The sequence below is a fragment of the Musa acuminata genome, chromosome BXJ2-4 (assembly GCF_036884655.1).
Source record: "Musa acuminata AAA Group cultivar baxijiao chromosome BXJ2-4, Cavendish_Baxijiao_AAA, whole genome shotgun sequence".
Taxonomy (NCBI): domain Eukaryota; kingdom Viridiplantae; phylum Streptophyta; class Magnoliopsida; order Zingiberales; family Musaceae; genus Musa; species Musa acuminata.
The window spans coordinates 30,192,263-30,215,068 of NC_088341.1; the positions used below are offsets into that span (position 1 = coordinate 30,192,263).

A 22,806-nucleotide genomic window follows, 5' to 3' on the forward strand; every position below is an offset into this window, starting at 1 on the left:
TGCGAGTAATATACCAGCCACTCACTTGCAAATAGCATAACTTATAGCAAGCATACATACACAACTTACCCTCTACAGGTAGGTGATTGACTCGCACACAACGGCCAACGCTTGCTTATTCATCGGACACTTTTGGTCCACAAAAGCTTAGATGCCAGGGGATAATTTCTTTGATTGCATGAATAGTTGGAGGATCTGTCCGTGTGCCACACACTACAAAAGAGAAACGAAACAACCCATCAAGCATCGTATACAGACATGGACACCATATTCCTGCATCAAATGTTATTACATATTTCTCTATGCTTGGGACATCCAAAATTTATACAACGGAAGTTCACCGAAGTATATTTGTCCTATCAATTTTTGCAAGATGAAGAAAAAGAATCTTCTGCATTGCTCTTGACATGCAAAATTATACTGTAGCCCATCAGACGGTATCAATTCTGTATTACTAGATATACAGATAAATGAACATGTAAAACGTGATCATGTCCAAAGTGGTTAAATCTTCTGCGACAGTTGGCTAACCCAAGTTTACTGGTATGCACAGTGGTGATGAGTTTAAAATGACTGTCTGGCCATGGAAGCTACAGCAGCTGAACAAATTGATGCTACACCGATCTGTCATAGACTTCATGCAAAGTAGCTTTATCCTGTGAACAAAAAGAAGTGAAAGGTGACTTCACTGAAGATCTCACTGGCACAAGCATATAAAGGAGATGCTAGACATGCAAGCACGTGTGACTGTTTTCACAGCAGCCAAATTAGAGTGCCACGCAGCTCAAGCATAATCATGGTGGCGAATCAGAGTTAATGGGTCACTTCTGGATGGACCAACTCACATGTGCCTATATGTCCAGTTTTCAATATAAAAAAGGATTTTTCATGACAAATAGATTACTAAGAACATTTAAATTTATTCGTTAAGCACTGCAAATGGAGGTCGTATCTTCTGGGTCATGATCATACAAACAAAAATCTAAGGAACCACTAGGTTTCTGTAACACCACAGGTGCAAAACAGTAAACATCTCCAACCTTTTCTTCACGTGTAAAAGCGAACATAACCCACAACATTTATAGAGATGCGGCTTTTTATTAGGAATCACAAAGATCACCTGATTCATTGGAAGCAAATAAGAACAGCCAACCAGAAGGTAAATAGAATAAACAATCACCTCATTCTGCATGTTGTTTTCTGATGGAAACCAGCGCATGAAATTGCCAAGGTGCATTACAACTGGAATTAGTTTGAACATTAGGGGAGTTGTTACCTGCATATAAAATAATATGAAATCAACTTTGGATTTAAAAAAAAGGAAAGCTGATAGGCAGGGATATGAGAAAAGCACTCACAAGGCTAAGAGCTGTTGTTCCCAGAAGCAGAAGATACATTTTGCCCTACAGAAACAGGAACTTCTCTAAGAAAATATTGATTGAATTTAAAATGAATGCATAACATTTGACTATAGTAAATATTCATTATTAATGAATAATTAACACCCCAAATAATTGGGATATTACAGCTTGTTATTATATACTAGAATTGATATGACAGTGAAGAAGCAACATATTTAGACAAACCCTATACCAGTTAACTTCACTGCATTTTGATATTGCAACTAAAGTTGGTAAAAAAAAACGTAGAAGTAAAAGACAAGGGTTCCAAATATAGAAATCATCTTGTGCAGTATGTTTCCCTAATTTATGGTTTCAGAAAGATATAGGTTCCAAGTACATCAGGTGCTTCTAAGTTTGATACTACGAATATGATACATCAAGCAATAATGACTCAAGTTTATACTTTTCACTGAAAAAACAACAAGCTACTGTATGATACTTCAAACTGTAGAATAAATGTGTAGTAAAATATCATATGGAAAATCACCTCAATGAGATGAAGATTTGAGGCTCGACTTAAGAGAACGAAGGCAAATTCTCCAATTTGAGCTAATGACAAACCCACCTTTCATATCCAAAGTAGCATTTGAAAAAAAAAGTTAATACATGAGTGACAAATTAAGTTGTTTCAACTGAGAAAGTAAAACTTACAAGAAATGCTGTCCTGATGCTGTATCCAAAGGCTTTAACTACTATGGTTACCACAACTGTCTTAACTATGACTACCAGAATAACAGATGCTAGCAATATATCAACATGGTTCCAGAGGAATTGCACGTGTATGAGCATGCCAATGCTAGCAAGGAAGAGTGCTGCAAACAGGTTACGAATTGCTTCCACCTTCAATGCACAACAATTAACATAAAAGAAAATTAGTGCACAAAGCATAGAAAAAAGTAATAATGAAGAGCTTTTCCTGAACTAAGCTGCTCATTATCCACTGTGCATTCTGAATCTAGTTCCATTTTATAAATAGCATGCTTCAATGAACATACTTAAAAAAGAAATCAATCTAAAATAAGATTCTGATTTGGAAATTTATAAAGAAAGCATTTTGATGTGATGATAAAAAGATTGCTAAGCAACGGCCCTAGTCAATATGCCAATTTTCATGTGACAGTCTATTACTCGTGTAATATACAAAACCTTGGAAGAAGAAATGCTACCTCCCTATGTTGCTGCGACTCAGGTTTGGAGTGTGGCATTAATTTGTGTTGGACTTACTATTGCCCTATTTTAGAAAGTAGGAATGTCTTAAAAACATCCATATTCAAGATAAAAGTACAGGGTTTTTTTTGGCTCAAAATACAGGGTATTTAAAATGAATATTTAAGATATTTATAGATATGACCTAAAAAACTTCTCAACCTATGGGATTAGAAATGTGTAGATTATTGATGAAAAATAAGGACAACAGGTGGACTATAAAGCACAGACAACAGTTGGAGAACATAATCTCATAATTTTTGAAGATAGTAGTTTATAGGAGTTACCACAGGAGGTGCCATAGATATTGGGAGTAAGAATATGATATGTTGGTCAAATGACAATAGTCGAAAATACAGAGTTCCAGAAACAGTACTGACAAGAAAAGCCATTCCTCCAGTCTCTATTTGTCATTTATGACTACAAAAAGAGCCTTTGAAATTTAAATTACAGAAAGACCTGCACATATTAATAATCTTTCATATTAAATATCTGAAAAAAGAAAAAAAAATATTATCGGCGCCCCTGGGAAGACTTATAGACCATCAAAGTGATAACTCTCTGGTATCAGCATAGTAATTTATAGCATGATTGAGATACAGGCTCCTCCAACAAGCACAGCAAAGACCTATTGCTATAGGCAATTCTGCAATTGTTCTAAAAGAGAATCATCAAAGTATTGCTAAAATCATATTGTCCTTGGATGCAAAGCAATAATCTAATATAAAGCATTGACTAATTATGAGGCTGGCTGTTAACTGTTGGCTCCAATACTTCAATTGCTAAGCTTTCAGATTTATACCTTGAACCAACCTAGGCTACAATATCATGAAGTTTAAGGTAATAGCGTTTTAGAATTTTAAGATAAACCAGTAAGGTCAAAAATGGCATTATATGCACAGTTGACTGGACTATGCTCCCCAGATAGTGCAGAATCAATCATATACATGAATATGCTGATGTAGATGAAATGTTAGAAAAATTCAGATGCTAGTGTATCCCATCTGACAGTTCTAGAACACAAGAAGGATCAATCACAAACCATATAAAGTTGAAACCAAAATAAAATCAAGGCTTTTGCTCCAAGTTTGATGACCAGATGTACACAATCATATTCGATTTGGTTAGCTTTCTAAAGAAGTTCTAAATCTTGACCTGCAGATTGGTGTAACCAAATGTATGGCTGTCAGTTTGCAAACAAAACATATCTGTCGAGCATGAAGAAAATAATCCAATCTTGAAGAAAATAGAGCATATGAAGAAAAAATATATGCATGGTGTGCTAAATACATTGTTATAAACAAGTTGATGCAAGTATACCAAGCACAAAGGAAATGCCAACTTTGACAATAAACATCAAATTGCAGGACTGCAAACATCAATAGCAACATAGATGGATAGAGAAATATAAATCAAAATGTGAATGTCATAAGTTCAATACACAAGGGACAAGCTCACCTGGTCCAAAGTATGCTGTGCAAAATCAGTGGTGGATATCATTACTCCAGCAATAAATGACCCCAACTCAAGACTTAAGCCTAAATAATCACTAACCTGATGAGAGAAGAATTATCATGAAGATATATTTTCCAAAACATAAAAAAATAAAGAAAAATCAACTAAATTTAAGACGCTGAACATGTACATAAACTTAGTGAAATATAACAAAGGAAAAAGAATATATCTACATAACAATATTTCTAGTAAGAGCATGCAAACTTTCATCTTAAATGATGACAAAACAGAAGTTACTCTAAATCTTTTGAGGCATGAAATGGATTTGTCTCCTTCCTGGACTCTGAACTCCATTGACCTTGAGGTACCATATCCTAACCTTCTATCTCAGCTATACCTCCATTCCTTATCTGAGTTACTGAAGTTGCACAACGTACTTTTAGCCTTGTCCTACTCGATTTAAAACATTTTGCTTCTAATTTTTTTCTGTATTTTTAGGGAAAGACTGATCCCTACACCACAAATCAGAAATAAAAGAATAATGGCATTTGAAAACAACATAAACCAAACAACTTAATCTTGACAATAAGGAATTTAATTTTGTATACTGGAGCTGTCAAATGACATACAGTAATTTCATCCATATGAATATACAAGTGCATTTCACTTTATCTTGAACAAACTTGGCTGAGAATTTTAATAATCAAAAGTTTAATCTCCTTTACCATCATTTAAGTATTTGAACTTAAGAATTTTAATAATCAAACTAGTCTTACTTCTTCCAAATATTACAATTGTATTTAAGAGTTTCTTCCTTAAAGGCTCTATATATGTGATTGAAACTAACACCCCAATAGTACACTTAAAAGAACATGGCTGACGATAAGCCTAGGTATTCACATCATAAGGGCATAACAAGTCCAAGCCATACTTAGGCCTACACACCATACGAGTTTGAAACTTCCCAAAGTTTTGGACCCAAACTACAGCCCTAAACCAGCCCATCCATTTAGGGCTACACTAATGCATGGACATCCATTTATACGACGCCTTGCAGCAAACAAAGAAGGTTGGATTGTAAACAGCAATAATTTGTTAACAAACAAGGATACACAAAAATGGCTTTTTGGGAAATTTATTGATCTGCAACCAAATATAATAAATATTCTATTTAATAACAACTCTAACCGTCTAATAAACACAACTACATAAGGATAAATTTATGCAGAATTCACACTACATAGAAGTCTAAAAGACAATCCTTATTATTTGGATCTTAGAAAACACAAGATCTCTGCCAAATTATTACAAGATAGCAAAGCTGTACTTCATTTGTCAAACTTCCAGAGAGAACAAGCTAACATAAATATGAGTATGGGAGACAGTAAACACAAATGTTCTGTTAAATTCCTATATGACATAATCAACATTTTCAAGTAGATGGATTAAACATCTCCACCTTAATGTAACCTGTCCACAAACATGACATTCTACTGACATCTGCAACCAAGATAAACATATTATTGACTTTTGACTCCAAAAATGGGTGATGCTCAGTGATTTAAAATGCGCTAGGCGCCAAAAAGCGCCAAGGTCCAAAAACGCCCGAGGCGCTAGGCGCTCGCCTGAGCGAAGCGAGGCACTAAAATATAAAAATATATAATATAATTAATATAATTATTTAAATAAAAATATACTATTAAATTAAGAAAATCAAGTACAAAATCACAATGTTATATTAATAAAAAGTCTCAAAAATCAAAACAATAAAATTTTACATCAAATCTATTGAGTTGCTCTGTACACTTGTCATTTATTCTGAAACCTAACGATAATTTTAAATAAAAAAAATTAATAGTATTAAAATCAAAATAATATATTATTAATCTAATAAATAAAAATATTATTATTAGTATACAGTTAGCAATATATTGTTAATATACTGTTAACAGTATAGTGAGAAAAGTGTGAGAAGACCGAGGCTACTAAGACAATGACAGTGGTAGCGAGAGCGAGAGCGGCGAGCGATAGCGGGAGTGGGAGTTGTGAGCGACGACAACAATGATGAGTGACGATTGTGGCAGCGGTGAGTAGCGACAGTGGCAGCAGCAGCAGAGAGCAACGACAGCGAGAAGAAATCTCGACGGCAAATCGCGAGTGTTAAGGTTGGGGAAGTCGGGAAAATCGTGTGAGGGAGCCTATATGTGATTTAGTTGGTCCGATTGAACCAACTAAAGCACCGGAGACCGAACCAGACGTAAAACATTGGTTCGGTCGCCTGGTTTAACCCGGGCGCTCGCCTGAAGCGCCTGACGCCTAGGCTCGGGCGAGCGCCTAGGCGGCGCCTCATTGAAGCGAGGCTCTTGGACATGAAGCGAGGCGCTCGGGCCTCGCCTCGCCTCGCCCGAGCACCTAGGCGAGCGCCCGAGCGCCTATTGAAATCACTGGTGATGCTAAACCGTGTTTTGTTGCTTTATCAACAATATTGTACTCATGTTAATTCTTATGCCAGTCTTCATTACACGTGTGAATGAGGATAAAGTTCTTACAGCTAAATTTGTAATCTTCTTTGGGAAACAGTCAAGATAACAGCCAACTATGCTAATTGTCTCACCACCAGTTACTCGAGCTCTTACATATTTCAAGAACATTATCTTACATAACTTGAAAATGAAGGTTATGTTGGTTTCCAATCATAACAGTATGCTCAAAAGAAGACCCAACTCTGATGTTACTTATGTCTAGATGCTGATCAGTACTTCATTAGTTGGTGTACAGCAATGAAACTGCAATTCCAAGATATTGAACTGTCAACACTGAGGTAGACTCACATGGCTTTAAGAAGGAAATTCATGAAATCAGAACAAATGCAAGAAAGATTAAAAAAAATGATGCTACAAATCATTTAAAAATTCATATATAAAGTATGGTAAGTGAATATTTTCACATCGAATTTGTAGCCCAAACACTTCTCACTAGACTCTTCCAGGGAGTTTAACATCGGGTAGGGGTAAAAACATTAAATGCAGTTCTTGTGAACCTAGTTGATGCTTAAGCTAAATAAATAATTTAACATGGATAAAACTCAGAGCAAAAAACTAAATACTGGTGACAACTTGAATGGTAAATTATCATTACTTTCTTTATTGATAGGTGAAAAAGTCAGCATCAACTTACCCAAGTCAGTAATAAGCAAAAAGCCACCGAGGCCAATTGGTAGAGTTCATTTGTCTGCAAATTCAGCCCAGAAGGCAAGACAAAGATGTGAGACTAAAATATAAAGGATTCAAAAGACAAGGAAATGGACTTTCTCATGTTGATAATCTATGCTAGCCAACAATCTCCTAATTATATAGACGATCACTATGAGTAATACCCATCAAAATGGTTCCATGTGATGATTCACACCTACAGAGCCATATCTAAAGATTCCCTTATGGAGAAGAGAAGAACAGAGTTTCAAACATGGGACATGACATTATGAAAGCCCCAAATCTTGTATAAGATGGACCACAATTAAGTTAGCATATAAAATATTACAATACCCAAAACAAAACAAATTCTAGATGAAACTAATCAGTACATTCTAGATAGATCATATCTAGCAAAGCAACAAAACAAATTCCTTCAGAAGTATAGAAACCATCACATGGAAGGTGGTTGCTGATTTGTGTGTTCTTCAAGAAAAAAACTACAACCTTTGGAGAAAAAGGCATAGCCACAACTTCATTTGTCTTAAAATGTGGCCTATATCATATGTTTACAGCTGTCAGCCGACGAGCTTATTTTTGGTCAGGCTGCAGTAAACAACATGCATTCATAAAAAATCCATACGACCTCACAGAAAGCCCTCATCAAACTGATTTAAAGCTAATAAACTTTAGTTAGGAGTCCAAGGACTTATAACAGGTACAAGGTTCTGAATGAGGTTGACAAGCTTAATTATCAGCAAATGCTCATTTCTTTTATCCTCATAGTGAACACAACATTTACCAAACACTTTTGACAGGACAACATATGAGAATAGTGTACCAAAAGCCAGTGAGCATTGAAAAATGAAAATTAATGGCGAATAATATGACAATATAAACACCATCAAGAAATGCATGAGCAATATCATCAATCAATTTACATCAAACATATAAAGACTTACTTGAGATGACAACTGAATCATAAGCTTTAAGAAGCGAGGAACAAAAGACCAAGACAATACAGAAGCAGCAGTTATGAACAAGGACAAGACCATCAACCTGCATACAATAAAGATGTTCAGAACAACTGTAGCCATTTATCATCTACAGGAACATTTGCCAATAAGATAACAGTTCATGGAGATCACGATCTAATAAAAGAACTTTGTCCCTGGTAATGGCTCATATAAACATTTTAATTTAATAAAAAATGGACAAAATGCAAAAAGAAGATGGTGATATGAAATTTCTAATTAGTGATAGCACTTACAACTTTGCCATTGACATAATTCCATGGAACAGACCACTACCGCCACCCAGAACAGGAAGCAGAGCAAAAAGAAGACCAACCGCACAATCCTGAACCAAACCATAGAACAAATATGAGAATGTTGGGCAAGTATTTTTGGCTTAGTGAACATATTTTTCTTGTCGGTACAATATAATGCTATCCACTCAGAACAATAATATATGACCTAAAATTATCAAACTATTATATGCAGCAGATAGGACATTCTAAAATCCAACCAACTCATAACTAAAAAAAACGTATAATTTCAGTATAAAAATTACTTATATAACTGGAAAACATGGTCTAGGTCTTAATCATATTTCTCAAAACCAAGGTTTGATGTACCACCATAAATGGTATGGTACGGGTGACAATCCGACAGGTGACCGAGACATGGACCTCCCTGTACCATGCAGTTTATGTGGTGGTGTGGGGGGGGGGGCGGGGGGGGGCGGAGGTGTGGGGTGGTGCGGGGTTTATATCTGAAATCAGATTGTTACTGACCTGCACCAGTAGGTAATAGTCAAATTTTGACTGATTTTGACCGACAACCCTGGTTTCCCTAATTCCAATGGCCAATTTGACGTTGGCAGCATTTGGAAGAGTTTAAAAGCCCATTCCCCCCACCCCCCCCCCTCCCCCTCCCTCCCACTTTCACTCTTACACTCTCTCTAACTCATTCTCACCCAAATCTCTCTCTCTCTCTCTTTCTCACAATTTCTTAATCTTCAACTCAATCAAAGCTGAAATTTGGTGATTAGAGGCTTATTCGGATTCTAACTCTGCATTTAGAGGAGGATTACTCTAATCAAGAGGTATGCATTCCCTTTTTAGTTCTTTGTTAATTTATGACATGATTAGCTCTATTATATGTAGTTAATGCCTATTAGGATGATTGACATGTTTATAGTGTAACAGAGGGCTAATTAGGCAATAATACAGTTTTTTAATGTTGTGATTAGTTGATTAAATGTTGATTTCATCGATATTAGACCCATAGTGGATCAATTCTATGTAGTTAATGCCAATTAGAGTGTTTGACATGTTTCTAGTGGTAAAAGAGGACTAATTATGCAATAATACAGTTTTTTAATGCTATGATTAATTGATTGAATGCTGATTTCATTGATATTAGACCCATATTGGGTCAATTATATGTATTTAATCCAATTTTTAACTGCTATGTTTAGTTGATTTAATGCTGATTTCATCAAAATTAGACCAATATTGGGTCAATTCTATCTTTTTATTGCCTATTAGGGAGATTAACATATTTATAGTGGTAAAAGAGGACTAATTAAGCAATAATATAAATTTTTTAATGCTCTTATTAGTCGATTAATGTGGATTTCATCGAAATTAGACCCATATTGGGTAAATCTATCTAGTTAATGCCTATTAGGGTGATTGACATGTTTATAGTGACAAAGTAGGGTTTACTATATGGCATTATAATTGTTATTTCAAATTTGATGGTAATTAGGATTAATCACAACTTATTAATTTAATAAATATTTGTAGGAACACGACACCAATAGATTGGGCATATGATGATGCTTGGGATTATGCCCGTCGTTTGGGCAACCGTCATCATTGGCAATGCATTCATTGTGACTAAATTGGTCAGGGTGGAGGAATCACTTGGCTAAAACAACATTTAGCTGACGAGTATCCCGATGTTGCAAAATGTAAAAAGGTTGCCATGAAAGTCTGTAGATTATTTCAAGATAAGCTACAATGGGCAAAGGATGGTGCATTGTAAAAGAAGGCCAAGGAACAAAAAGAATATAAGCAGACTATGCAGGACCCGTTTATAATAAATACGAGGGTTATGGAGATAATGTCGACTCAAACCTTATAGTTGGCTTTCGTACATCACTAGAGCATCAATACATGTATGAGGAGGCAATGAGACATAGACGATCTGACTCACAATAGGAGCATGGTGATGGCAATGGGTTTGGGCCATAGGGATTCCAAAGAAGTGTCAGCATGAGGAAGCCACCTACCCCTCTTCAGTTGAGCAAGATTGGTAGCATAAGGCAGGATGGAATCCGATGTTTCATGAGAGGACTTGGCAGGAGGTCAACACCTGATATTGTTGATATTATCCGTAAGCCTATCCTCCACAATCAGCAAAATAGACTAGAATTGACGATGCCTATACAAAAGAAATGAAGCGAAATATTAACAAGGCAATAGCAAAGTGCCAAAGTGGTTCAACTTTCACAGGATTCCAGCAAACACAACTGAAAGTCCAAATTATCAAAGCATAGTGTTTTTGATCCAAATGATTGGCACGAGATACCAATCTCCTACACCAAAGGAGATACACGACATTTATTTAGATGGGGAGGTGACAAAACTAAAGGACTGGATCAAATCCTACAACAGGCAGTGGAATGAGTATAAGGTAACACTAAAGTGTGATAGTTGGACCCAATCTACAAGAATAAGCATCATCAACTTTCTTGTCTATTGCAATATAAGGGTTATATTCACAAGTCGTTTCATACTTTCAATAAAATTCAAGATGCAAACTAAATAGAGAACCTAATGGAACTATGGTAGTGGAGATCAGGCCACAGTACATTATCCTAATTATGACTGATAATGGAGCAAATTTCAAGAAGGTCAGTTTACAGTTGATGGAGTGAAACGAAACACTATTTTAGACTCCATGTGCAGTTGATTGCATGGACCTTATGATAAAGGACATCGATGAGTACCATTAGTAAAATAATGTGTGGTAAGGGCACGGTTGATGATAAAGTTTTTATATAACTATCATTGGGTCTACTCCTTGATGTAGAAGTTTACAAATGATGAAATACCCCAACCCAACATCACTCGGTTTGCTACAAATTTCATCGCCTTAAAGTCAATCTAGCAAAAGAGGCATAATCTCAAGGCAATGGTGACATCACAGGAATGGACGGATTCACAAATTCAAAATCAAGTGATGGAAAAAAAATAAAGATGACAATTTTATCTTCTGTATTTTGGGAGTCCGTGAATGAAATTATAACAACAGTGGAACCACTTAATGTTGTTCTCCATAAGGTCGCAAATGTCTTATCTTAGACATATGTTGCTTACAGCCAGAGAGGAGGTAAAGAAAGTATTGTCCAATGATTTAAGGTTGATCAATATATACAGATCAAGTCCGTAGGACCGAAGCTCATATGAACCAACACATTCATAATGCAGGTAAATTCACATTCATAGTCATAATATACATAATCAATATTTCAAAAATTAATGTTGACGAAATCATTTGTCTTGCAGTGTATTATCTAAATTCAACCATTTAGTTTTGATAGAGTCTTGGGACCCGACCACATTTATTGAAAACACTAAAGAATGCTATATACTGACTCCTACCACAAAGTGTCGCTATAGCAAATGCTATCACGGAGGGCCAACTATTCCGAAAAAGTGTCAGTTCATGCTTCAACGATGTAGCTATCAAGGTTCGCCTTACCGATCTATACCGATATACCGACCAACCGTTGGTACGATAAGTACCGAGGTGTACCGACATACCATATGTCAGTACGCCTGGGTGTAACGACGATACGGGAAAATTATTGAAAATAACTCCAAAAATTATTAAAAAGAAGAAAAAAAGTTAGATTAGGGTTTCTAAGTTGGAAATAAATATAAATTTAATATAATTTTAGCAAAAATAATCTAAATTAGGAAAGAATAATTACATATATCTTTTTCGACCTTTGCGAAGTAACTTCATGGTACGTTTCAGACCTTCCTTCCATTAATATTAAATTATCAACAAAGAAATGATTTAAATTATTAGATTTTTTTTAAACAACTTAAATTTTAAGATTCAAATGAATCAAGTAATCAATCGATGGATATACCTGATTTTACTACACAAAAAAATTAATGGGACTTCACATGCGATGGATCACGGTCCTTAAACCTGTGTATCTGTATATCAATTTGATATATTTCTCGTACCCAATTCTGAAAATGATCCCACAAGATTATTGACTCTCCGACGCCGCCGCCATCATCGTTCGAGGCATTGTTGTTCATGTCGTTGCCATGTCTCTAGACCGAGCGAGTTATTAAATGCGATTAAGAAGGTGTCTCATTGCCCGAGTTGATTCTTTCCAATGGTGCGGCTGATGCGCTACTGCCTTCCCCTTTGCCTTTACATATTGGTGGGACGACTATAGCGAACGAAAGGGTTTAGAAACCCTTTCCTATGGTTCAAACGGTCAAATTGACCATTTGAAATAGGGCAATCAAAGCCCTTGATCAATAACGATCAAAATCCGACCATTATCGAACGATACAGGTCGGTAACGATCAAAATGATCGAAATCCGATCGTTACCGATTGGTACAGGTTAGTAATGATCAGATTTTGATCGTTACCGATCGGTATAAACCCCGTATCACTAAATACAAGGTCATGTAATGGGTATTGCCTGGTAGAGGGCAACCCACATATTGGTCCCCTATCGGACCGATACATACCACCAGTACCGAGCGATACAGCTCGGTACGACGAACCCTAGTAGCTATATCGTGTCATTACACTATGGATCATAGTAAAAATAATTACACACCCATCTTTGATTATAAATTAAAAATTAACATTAATAATTTATTATGCTAATAAAGTTTTATTTATATTTTTTTACAACCGAGTGGTGGTTATAATTTAGAGGGCTCGCACCTAATATATGAAATATTATAGTACATGTACTTTTACAGACGACGACATCAAGTAGTTAGGAACGTAATTAGTCAGCGTTCACCTTGAACACACGAAGGTCCCTAACAAACTACCATATAGACGACTGAAGAAATTTGTATATGTTCACTATAATATGCGACTAAGGTTGCGGTGTGTCGAACTAAACAAGGAGCCAGAGGAACTAGAGATTGGTCCCTTTGACCTCTAATACTACAATAAAGATTCACAGCTAATGTTGGAATAGGTCGAAGCAGCGAAAAACCAAGGGGATCCTTCACTTGACGAGACAAGAGATCCTCCACGTCCTTCTCATTTTATCACTGAGGCAATGGAAAGAGCCTTACAACCTCGAGTCAGACTATTCGAGGTCATGACACCCAACAATCACAGTCGTTCATCCAACGTGCAAAGGCAAGGGGGAAGGGACTAACATCAACCGAACCATTGTAAATAATTGAACAGGCGATGAGACATCTTCTCAATGACATTTAACAATCCGCTCAGTCCGTAGAGATACCAATAACATGGATAGTAGCACCTCAACCGATGATAGCTATGATGACGGGGAGTTAATAGTTTTGTCTACTCAACCTCACAGTGGTGCATAGACTGAGTAGCATTTTATTCATGCCACCCAAGATTTAGATCATGGAGCTTGAGGAGATAGTCTGTCACATTAATACACGGAAGGGGAGGAGAAAGCGATCAATGATTTTGAACAGATGCGACAGAGCCTATACGACGTAGTCACAAAGCGAAGCTCGTCGTATTCCTAACCACCATATTATAGAGGATCTTACGACCAATAATATGATAGTTGGTTATTCTTTTCTGAGGCTAATCAATCTTATGATACAGACCAACAGGTTAGTGGCAAAAGTAAAAGTTCTGATGTTATCCAACCTTCGCACTAATATATGCTACAATCATACTTATCTCAGGAGTCGCCTCGGACATGTGTGGTTTAGGACGATTAGGCTACAACCGTCACCACATTGATATACCATGTCGAGGAATACAATCTAAAGTATGCCATGTCACAAGAGCAATTTTAGGATTGGGTCCGACAAACATACCATATTGATATAGGATTGAAGACCTCGATCTATCGCCTATGGAATCCTATCATTCATTTTGGTGGTAAAACTAGGTATATCCATTGACAAATCTATTTATTATTTAATTCATTTGAATCTTAAAGTTTTGACTTGTAATTTAACAATTCAAGTCATATCTTTATAGATAATTCAATATCAACGGAAGAACGATTCAGAACATGTTGTAAAGTTGCTCCTCAAAGCCTAAAAATGATAAATCCACAATCCCTTCCTAATTTAGATGCTTTTTTATGAAATTAAACTAAACTTGCATTTAGTTCCAATTTAAAAACCCTAAGTTATGTTTTTCCTAATTTTTAAGTATTTTTTGAAATTTATTGAGAATTTTTTGGATTGGCACACCCTAACATACTAACACATGATACATCGGTACAGAGTGGTACATGCTATACCGTTGGCTGGGTAGCATGACCGATTGACACAAGAAGTCAAACCTTACTCAAAACTAGAAGAGGTTGGCTTATCATATAGTAATAGATGTTTGCTATAAACTAAATGACAGCGGCCATGTATTGGATGGAATCCAATATTTATTGAGAGTATCTGACAATATTTATTGAGTATCTGAAGGCTTGCTTAATTGTCACAAGGCTACATATAGAGCAAAATGGAAACAGAATAATTATCATAATAGAGCTAGGACAGTGAAAAAGACCCCAAGTCAAACCTGAAGAATGAGTGTACCAATTGTAACTTGACCATGAAGGGAATTTGTTATGTTCTTTTCCACTAAAAATTTTGATACCTGAAACACAATATAAGGGAAATGCTTCAGAGTTAGCAGGTATGAAGGAAAGAACAAGCAGGTTTAAACAAAAGAATGAGAGCTCAAATATCCAAATAACAAAGAACAGGAATGAAAACTCAAATATCCATATATTAAGGTAGATTGATAATGACCACAGCTGTAGATGACATTGATAAGAAAGAACCAACAAATACGCCCTCAGATGACTTCCCACCACATAACTGCATGAAATGAACAAGAACCCTTCAGAAAATTCATTCCAAAAAACAATCAGAAGATAAGCTATTATGGCAGACATGGAACCAAAACAGCCCAATTCAAAATGACCACAGTGATAGCATTAGAAAAGGATAGTTAAATATAAAAATAACGATAGCGTACCATGGCAGTTAGGCCACAAAAGAACATAAAAATAATGATCTGAAGTAGACCTCCAAGAATAGCAACAGGACCAACAGCTTTTAACTGACAAAAATAAAAATTATGAATTAGAATTAAATATGATCAAACAGATATAAAGGCTTCTATTCAGTTAAATAAAGTACCTTAGCTGATGAAAACTCGAGACCCAATGCAAAAAGGAGAAACACCACGCCAAACTGCGCAACAGTCTCAACCTGGTTGCAGATATCCAACACTAAATTACCATACATATCAAAATGTTGATACCACATCTTAAATAACAAGGTAAAGCTCCCTGAAGCTTCCTATCATGGAGATACTTGCTGTGCCAAAGGGGCTGTGTAATGCCCTACTCAGATCATATGCCCACAATTAATATTTTGTGCACAATGGTTGGCCCTTGTGAATGCTTGGTACAAAACCCCACCAAGACATTACATGCTATCTGGGATAGAGGCAAAATTGGCCAATATAACAACACTTTCTTGAAATAAGTTTCAATAACTTTTAAGAGAGGATCACAAGCTTTGCAGGTGTGTGCTCCATCATCTTTGGCATCAATTCCAGCAGGTCAAGGGCATTATCACCAACTGCTCTCTAGATTCAAGGTGTATTTCTGAAAGAAAGGACCTTCCACTTCCAAGGTTTTCATTTGAATAACCAAATAGTATGAAAAGGTTCTGAATATCATATCGTACCATACCGGTGTACCGATCAGTTGTCGGTATGGTACATACCAAGATATACCGAGTGTACCGACACATAGTACACTAAGGTATATCGATGTACTGCCCATACCACTCCCGAGCGGTACGGTATGGTATTGCAAACCATGATGAAAACAATAGTTGTGCCATTACTATCATTGATCATCTTGTCTTTCCGTCGTACTTTCAGATTGCCACTTAGATCTGTGATGCTGCATCAAATTTATGTCCAAAAAGAAATCCTAAATTCCTCATATATAGTAGTTAAAGCTTTTGGTTGAAATCATTAAATTACATCAATGGCTTGCAAATGTGATGCATGCACAGCTCTAATGACAAACTGACGCAAGAATCAGTGGAAATAAGTAGAATAAAGAGAGTGAAAGGCAAGAAAGGTTGGACGCCATGGCAGTGAAGATAGAGATTAGTAGTAGGAGAAACTTTCAATAGAGGCAACAAAAGATGATAACCATGGCATGACTGTGAAGAAACTGCAATTGACACAAGGTAGAAAATCATGATAGAAGGATGGAGATCAGAAGGAAGAGATATCTCAGAAGAGGCAAGGGAAAAAGATAATAACAGCACAATCATAAAGAAACTCAGAGAAAACAACTTAATACATTTTCCAAGATCGGCAAGGTCATGATATACACATTCAACTGATTTTTTGTTGAGTAGTCAGACTTGTCTAATCCAAGTCCATTTCCTCTGGATAATAGCCAACTGGTAATTTGAACTATTGACACCTAACAAAATCCTAACCTACCTAAATTACCTAAATATAATTAAAAATATCCTAATATTCTAACAAAAAAACCAAAAATGCCTATAAAATATAAAAGCTCTATAACTCCAATTAGACCTAGAAAATATCCATAAAAATAATACCTAGAGTACAGAAAAAATAAGAAATAAAATCATATACTTGACCTAAACCTAATTAGACTCAATTCTGTATTTTAAGTTCATCTTTTTTTTCTAAACGATCTTCATCAAGATGTCTTTGTGAGGTATTTACTCTGACCCATGGAACATCAAAAACAAATTATCTCATGTAAAAATAGCTTTTGCTTATGATCATTTATGCCATTGGAAGTCCAGTTTGATATACCTCAAAAAAATAGCTTTGACCATTAACTAACATTTCCTTTGTGGTGACTACCATTTTACGAAAAATCAAAAGTTTTTAGAAGTAAAGTTCCACTTGTTTGTATGCTAGCAATGTGGATGGTGTACTTATTCCCAGTTCAAGGATGAATGGCCGTCACAAGGGTTCAAAGTTATGCTGTAGCAAATACCATAAACAGAAAGAAGAATGCCCTGCATCAGTTCGAAAATTCAAATAAGATTCAAACACTTGAAATGGTTTACAATAAGAAAAGAAATCTATCCTCGCAAACATTGTTTGCCAACTCCTTGACATCACCTCTATATTTACGCTTAATACATGACATCAGCTTGATTCAGTTTCTTAATGTTTCCACATCTTCACCACGAATAATTCATTAAGTAAACGACTTTTTCTTTGTTATGCCAATTTGCCAAATACATGATGTTTATACATCCCATAAAGTTCAGTTGGCAAAAGGGTAATTGTGTAATGAGCAGTGAAGAGAAATCCATACAGATAACCTTTAAAAAATTGGGCATCATTTGCCTCCCAAGATATGCAATGCTGTCTCTTTCGTGTTTTTTAACCAGTTAATTGCTCAGTTTAGAGCTACCAGACAACTAGAGATTGAAAGTATGAAACAACTTTATTTAATCAGGGCACAGTAAAGTGAAAATAATTAACGTGTTTGATGAACTTGCACAGCACACATTCAGTTGAAGAAACATGAATAGAAGAGACCTACAATCAGGTAAAAAAATGTTAATCTGCTGAAGTTACCTGCACTATCTCACTAATAAATCTCAAGCCCCCTGGTCCTATTAGAGATCCAGCAAGAAGATAACCAACAATGACCTTAAAGATGAAATTGTGTCATAAGCACAAAGGTTAACTGGAGAAAAATATTCAGGAACTGAACACTCAAAAAGGCCAATATTTTAAGTAGTGAGATCATGTTTAAACTTCAAAGAATAAATATGATTACTCACTGGCTGTCCCAAGCAGGAGAAGGCAATACCGCCAATTGTAGCTGAAACTATTACAACAACCAAGTCTGAAATTAATCTGCATGGAAGAACTAGATTTAGCTGTGTCATGTACACATATATGAAAAATATATATAATAGATAGCCACATAAACACACATATATACATAAGTACATACACAAGTATTTATATAAAATTAACTTTATACATTAATCAATACAACCTTAAATCTACTTGAAGCACTGGATACTTTGTTTTACGGTTTGACATAACAAACACATTATCCTGAAGCAAATAAAAAAAGAAAGCATGTCAATAGCAGTTCTTCAAATTTTAGGGTAAAATGCTAGCCCACAGAATTGAGTTCAACAAACCTTGCTATCTATCAATGTTGTCATATCATCAGAACCCTCATTTTCCAGGCTAAAAACATCCCCAATTTGGAATGATTTGGTTGAACTGCAAGTGTTAGACTACAACCAGTCAATGTATTTTCATAATCTGAATGCATGTGTTGAATTTATGCAAGTTCCATACTTCGCTTCGTGTGTGTCATTTTTCTTTGACTTGTCATGAGTAATTATAGCAACGGTCTCCAGAACTGCCTGCAAGCACAATAAAGAGAATTCCATCAGTTGCACCATTTTTCAATATCCAATCATTCTAACTTTTAAACATAGATACATCCAAACATTTTATTGCATGTTAAAGAATCAAATGGCATGAATTTTTCTTTATTTGCAAGTCAAAAAAGCAAAGACTCATGAAATACCAAGGTGATTGTACATATTTCATTTATTTGCATGATGCAGCTAAATAGCTACATGCGTGCCTTTGTGACCTGGTAAGTAGGTAAACTTAAAAAGTTTTTACAATTAATGGAATACTAACTTCCACAATGCCAATTCCTCTATGCTAGTAGTAAACTATGTGCTAGCATTAGAGGAACATCTACTCCTTTAAGCTTAAGTCAATTCATCTGACACTAAAGATACCAAACAAAAGAAGTAAACCATTCTACTGCTGTTATGTCAATGACAGGTACAATATAGTACATATTACATAGGGCTCATGCATTGTGAGCAGTAATGCATTAAAGCTGTTCACATGACACAGAAATGCTACAACCACTACTCTAACTATTGTGGAGTGAACCTGTCAGTGTCGCTGAAAAAAATAAATTCAAGTGAATAGAAGTTGGTGACTCAAGTTCAAATACGAAGTTTTCATTTTCCATTTTTCTCAAGGAAAAGTACTAAAAAATACTTCATTCCTGAAACGTAATCACAGTTCACTAGACATCTACGATATGACAGATAGTGTGAGATTTAATCTAATGTTAAAAGCACAAAACATTATTATCATCATCCCCAGAGCCTATTCACACAGACTAAAGGCACACTAGGATGCACACTCAAGCAGCCTACTATCCCTTTGAGCACTATCCAACATGTTCAAACCAAATTATTTATAGTATATATATATATATATACACATGTATATATGCATGTATGTATTTATGTATGTGTGCGTGATGTGTGTAAGCCAATCGTCTCTGGACAATTGTTTAAATTCAAACATGAACAAATTTACACATCACCTTCTACATATTTTTTTTCTTTCAATTTCTGTTGTGAGAGTTCCATCATGCTACAACATTTTCTAGACCACCAAAAGAATAAGAAAAAAATAATTTTTTTAAGATATTTAAAATGCAAAGCGTTCTCAACTAACAAGCCAACAGGTGCATAAGAGGAAAGTCACACCTACTTGATGATCCGCCACAGAGTTGTTGAAGCTACTTTGATCAGGACCTAAAATGCATTATATTACCTCATTAGTGCTAATTAATCATGCAACAACACCACTAAATACTCTAAGTAAAAGACATCTGAAAATAATAGGACATGAGAGCCATATTAAGAAAAAGTTAACATGAAAATGGTGCTGGAAACTAAAATGACATGCCACCTCATTACATAGGCTTATTCTTCATTTGCAATGGAAAAAGATTCAATTAGCATAAAGCACCACTCCTAGGAGGCACAAAAGAAGCAAGATGACCAAAGAACATCTCTTCATGACTAAAATGAGAAAATTAGAAGCATCCAAGTCTTAAGCTCTATGTAATATCCCCATGTGCAACCAGATATCAGATTTACTTTCCAAGGAAACCTATTGTTTCAAATAATTACCTTCCAGCAGCAATCTTGAGCCTCAGCATTTGACATTACAACTTAAACAATTCAAATTGATGACTCAAATGCTGACAGAAATCAATATCACCAAAATAAACTAATTATAAATAGGAAGTATATATTGACCAAAGAGAACTCCTTGGTCAATAATAAATTGACCTAGTCAATAAAAAAATTCTTGGACTCAAATGAACCCATAACATTTAAAATGAGAACTCATCCATGGGATCCAATAATTTAGGGGCTCATTAGATATCCAATAAGATAGAGGCTCCAACAAATATCTTATATTCGAATCTCTACTCATCGCAACACCTACCATATGCGTGTGACCCTCTAGGTCCAATATCGAGCTGGTCGTGAGTCATACCTATCAAAACTCTTTCTGGATCAGTGAATTATTATCTCTATAATAATTCACTCGACTCATCGATTGCGGACGATTTATGCCACTACGCCAAAGTCCTCAAACGATATAAAAGAATCCAATCTTTTGGACCTATCTGTCCTCAGTTACTGCGTACCTATAGTCCCTCATTCATCTAATATCCTAGAGACCATATAGCAGGCATGGTGTTGTCATACGGTTTATCCTCGAGTCTCACTCTAATCGGATTCTCCCGGTGAACTCTTTCTCTCTAAATCCGAATGACCTTGACCAAGATGTTGTGCATGGTTCTCTAATGGCATGGATAATAGCTTCTGGCCACCAGCATCCTTCAATATTTTGAAGAGTTGTCAGATTATTGTTCCCAAGAGTAGAAGCCAAAGACAAAGAAATTTCTCATGATTAGGCATCAATTATAGAAAAGTAGTCATATGAGTGTACTAGTACTATAAGGTATTAGGTAAAGAACAAAGATTAGGTTTATGTCAATGATGACACCCAGAAATTACTAACTACTCCATAACAGGATCATGAAATTGAGATATGAGATGCATAATAAGGCAAGTAGTGAACCCATTATAGGTTGTAACTAGTTCAGGCAGTTATTAGTTGGATTCTGTCCAAAGATTCACTATGAGTGATTGGCAAAGGGTCCCAACACAACTGTGAATGCTAACTAACTTCTTAGCTCTCTTTACATACATACATATGATACACATATATACATACATACATACATATGATACACACACACATATATCAAAGAAGCTCTTACAAGAAAAAACTATAAGGATATGTTTGGAAATTGCCCCGTCGGGTGATTTAAACTTGACAACCTGGCTTGATAAGACTAACAAAAGTATGTATACAGATTTTTCAAGTAATAAGTTGTTACAAGGCATTCATCTAAATAACTTACAATTTTCTACAAAAAAAAACTCTCAGCATCTCCTTTTTCCCCTTGCCGCTGCATCATTCTCTTTCCTTCTATTTGCTCCTGTATCTTTTTCTTCTTCCCCCTTACTCGTCTAGCCTCTCTCACCCATCTCTGTCTGTCTCCTTTCTGTACTATCTCAAAACAAAAAGAATGGAGAACTATCGTCGGAGAATAGATTCCAAAGATCACGTGCTTTTTTGAACGATTTATTCAGATTAATGGTATGAAATCACAGCAACAAGATAAAAGATCTTTCCAACCTCTAATTTTCCTTCCAACGCCAGATGTTCTTGACCCTAAACGTATCAAGAACATTCTTTCCAATCAGCCAACACGAATATAGGATTTTTCTTCAGGCGATCAACTAAAAATTGTTCTATGCACTCCTAGTCTCTTCAATCGCAAAGCCACAGTGCAACCAAACAGAAACCAGAAGAAGAATCTTGATAAGGGGAACAGATCCCTTACCTTCGGGCACGTCATTTTCGGAGAACTCCTTCTCGAGCACGCGATCGAAGATCTCAGCGATGCTCCCCTCGCCAGAGCTATTGCGAGACTCCCCCTTCACCAGGTTCCCGTAGAACTTCTCTCGCGTCTCCTTGTCCGGCCTGGAGAACACACCGACCCTAGCCGAGGGCGAAATCAGGGCGAAAAGAACCAACAGCCCAAGCGCTCCCCGCGCTGGATCGAGCGCGGCGGCCATGAAATCGGGGGTTTCGGCGATCTGCCGGGATCGGGGGGGGGGAGCAGGAGGGGATCTTGGAACACTACAGAGGCATGCGGGGGAGAGGGAGGGACGAGGGTTTCGAGCGAGACGGAGGGAGGTGGAAAAAAAGAAAGACGAAAGGAAGGAAAAGAAAGTGGGAAAAAAAGGTCTCGAATGAAGGGCGGCTTCAGGGTGGTCGCCATCGGTAGGTAAACCGTTAGGTTCGG

General features: G+C 36.2%; 1 protein-coding gene across 2 annotated transcripts; it reads right to left on the bottom strand.

Annotated features, from left to right (window-relative positions):
• Nucleotides 1-251: 251 nt before the first annotated feature.
• Nucleotides 252-22,731, bottom strand: LOC103979492 (K(+) efflux antiporter 5). Of its 2 annotated transcripts, XM_018823296.2 has the most exons (20): nt 22,342-22,731; nt 20,121-20,164; nt 18,888-18,955; nt 18,725-18,809; nt 18,574-18,635; nt 18,353-18,428; nt 18,144-18,218; nt 15,686-15,757; nt 15,522-15,605; nt 15,293-15,361; nt 15,060-15,137; nt 8,526-8,614; nt 8,218-8,314; nt 7,242-7,295; nt 4,068-4,163; nt 2,055-2,243; nt 1,891-1,968; nt 1,359-1,403; nt 1,181-1,276; nt 252-656 (listed from the first exon to the last, which is right to left on the bottom strand). In XM_018823296.2, the coding sequence occupies exons 1-20, from the start codon at nt 22,574-22,576 to the stop codon at nt 615-617; spliced, it is 1,734 nt and encodes a 577-aa protein (XP_018678841.1). In that variant the 5' UTR covers nt 22,577-22,731; the 3' UTR covers nt 252-614. The 2 variants fall into 2 exon arrangements, with proteins under 2 accessions (XP_018678841.1, XP_064960581.1); XM_065104509.1 differs by lacking the exon at nt 20,121-20,164 and having other exon boundaries at nt 22,342-22,709.
• Nucleotides 22,732-22,806: the final 75 nt, after the last annotated feature.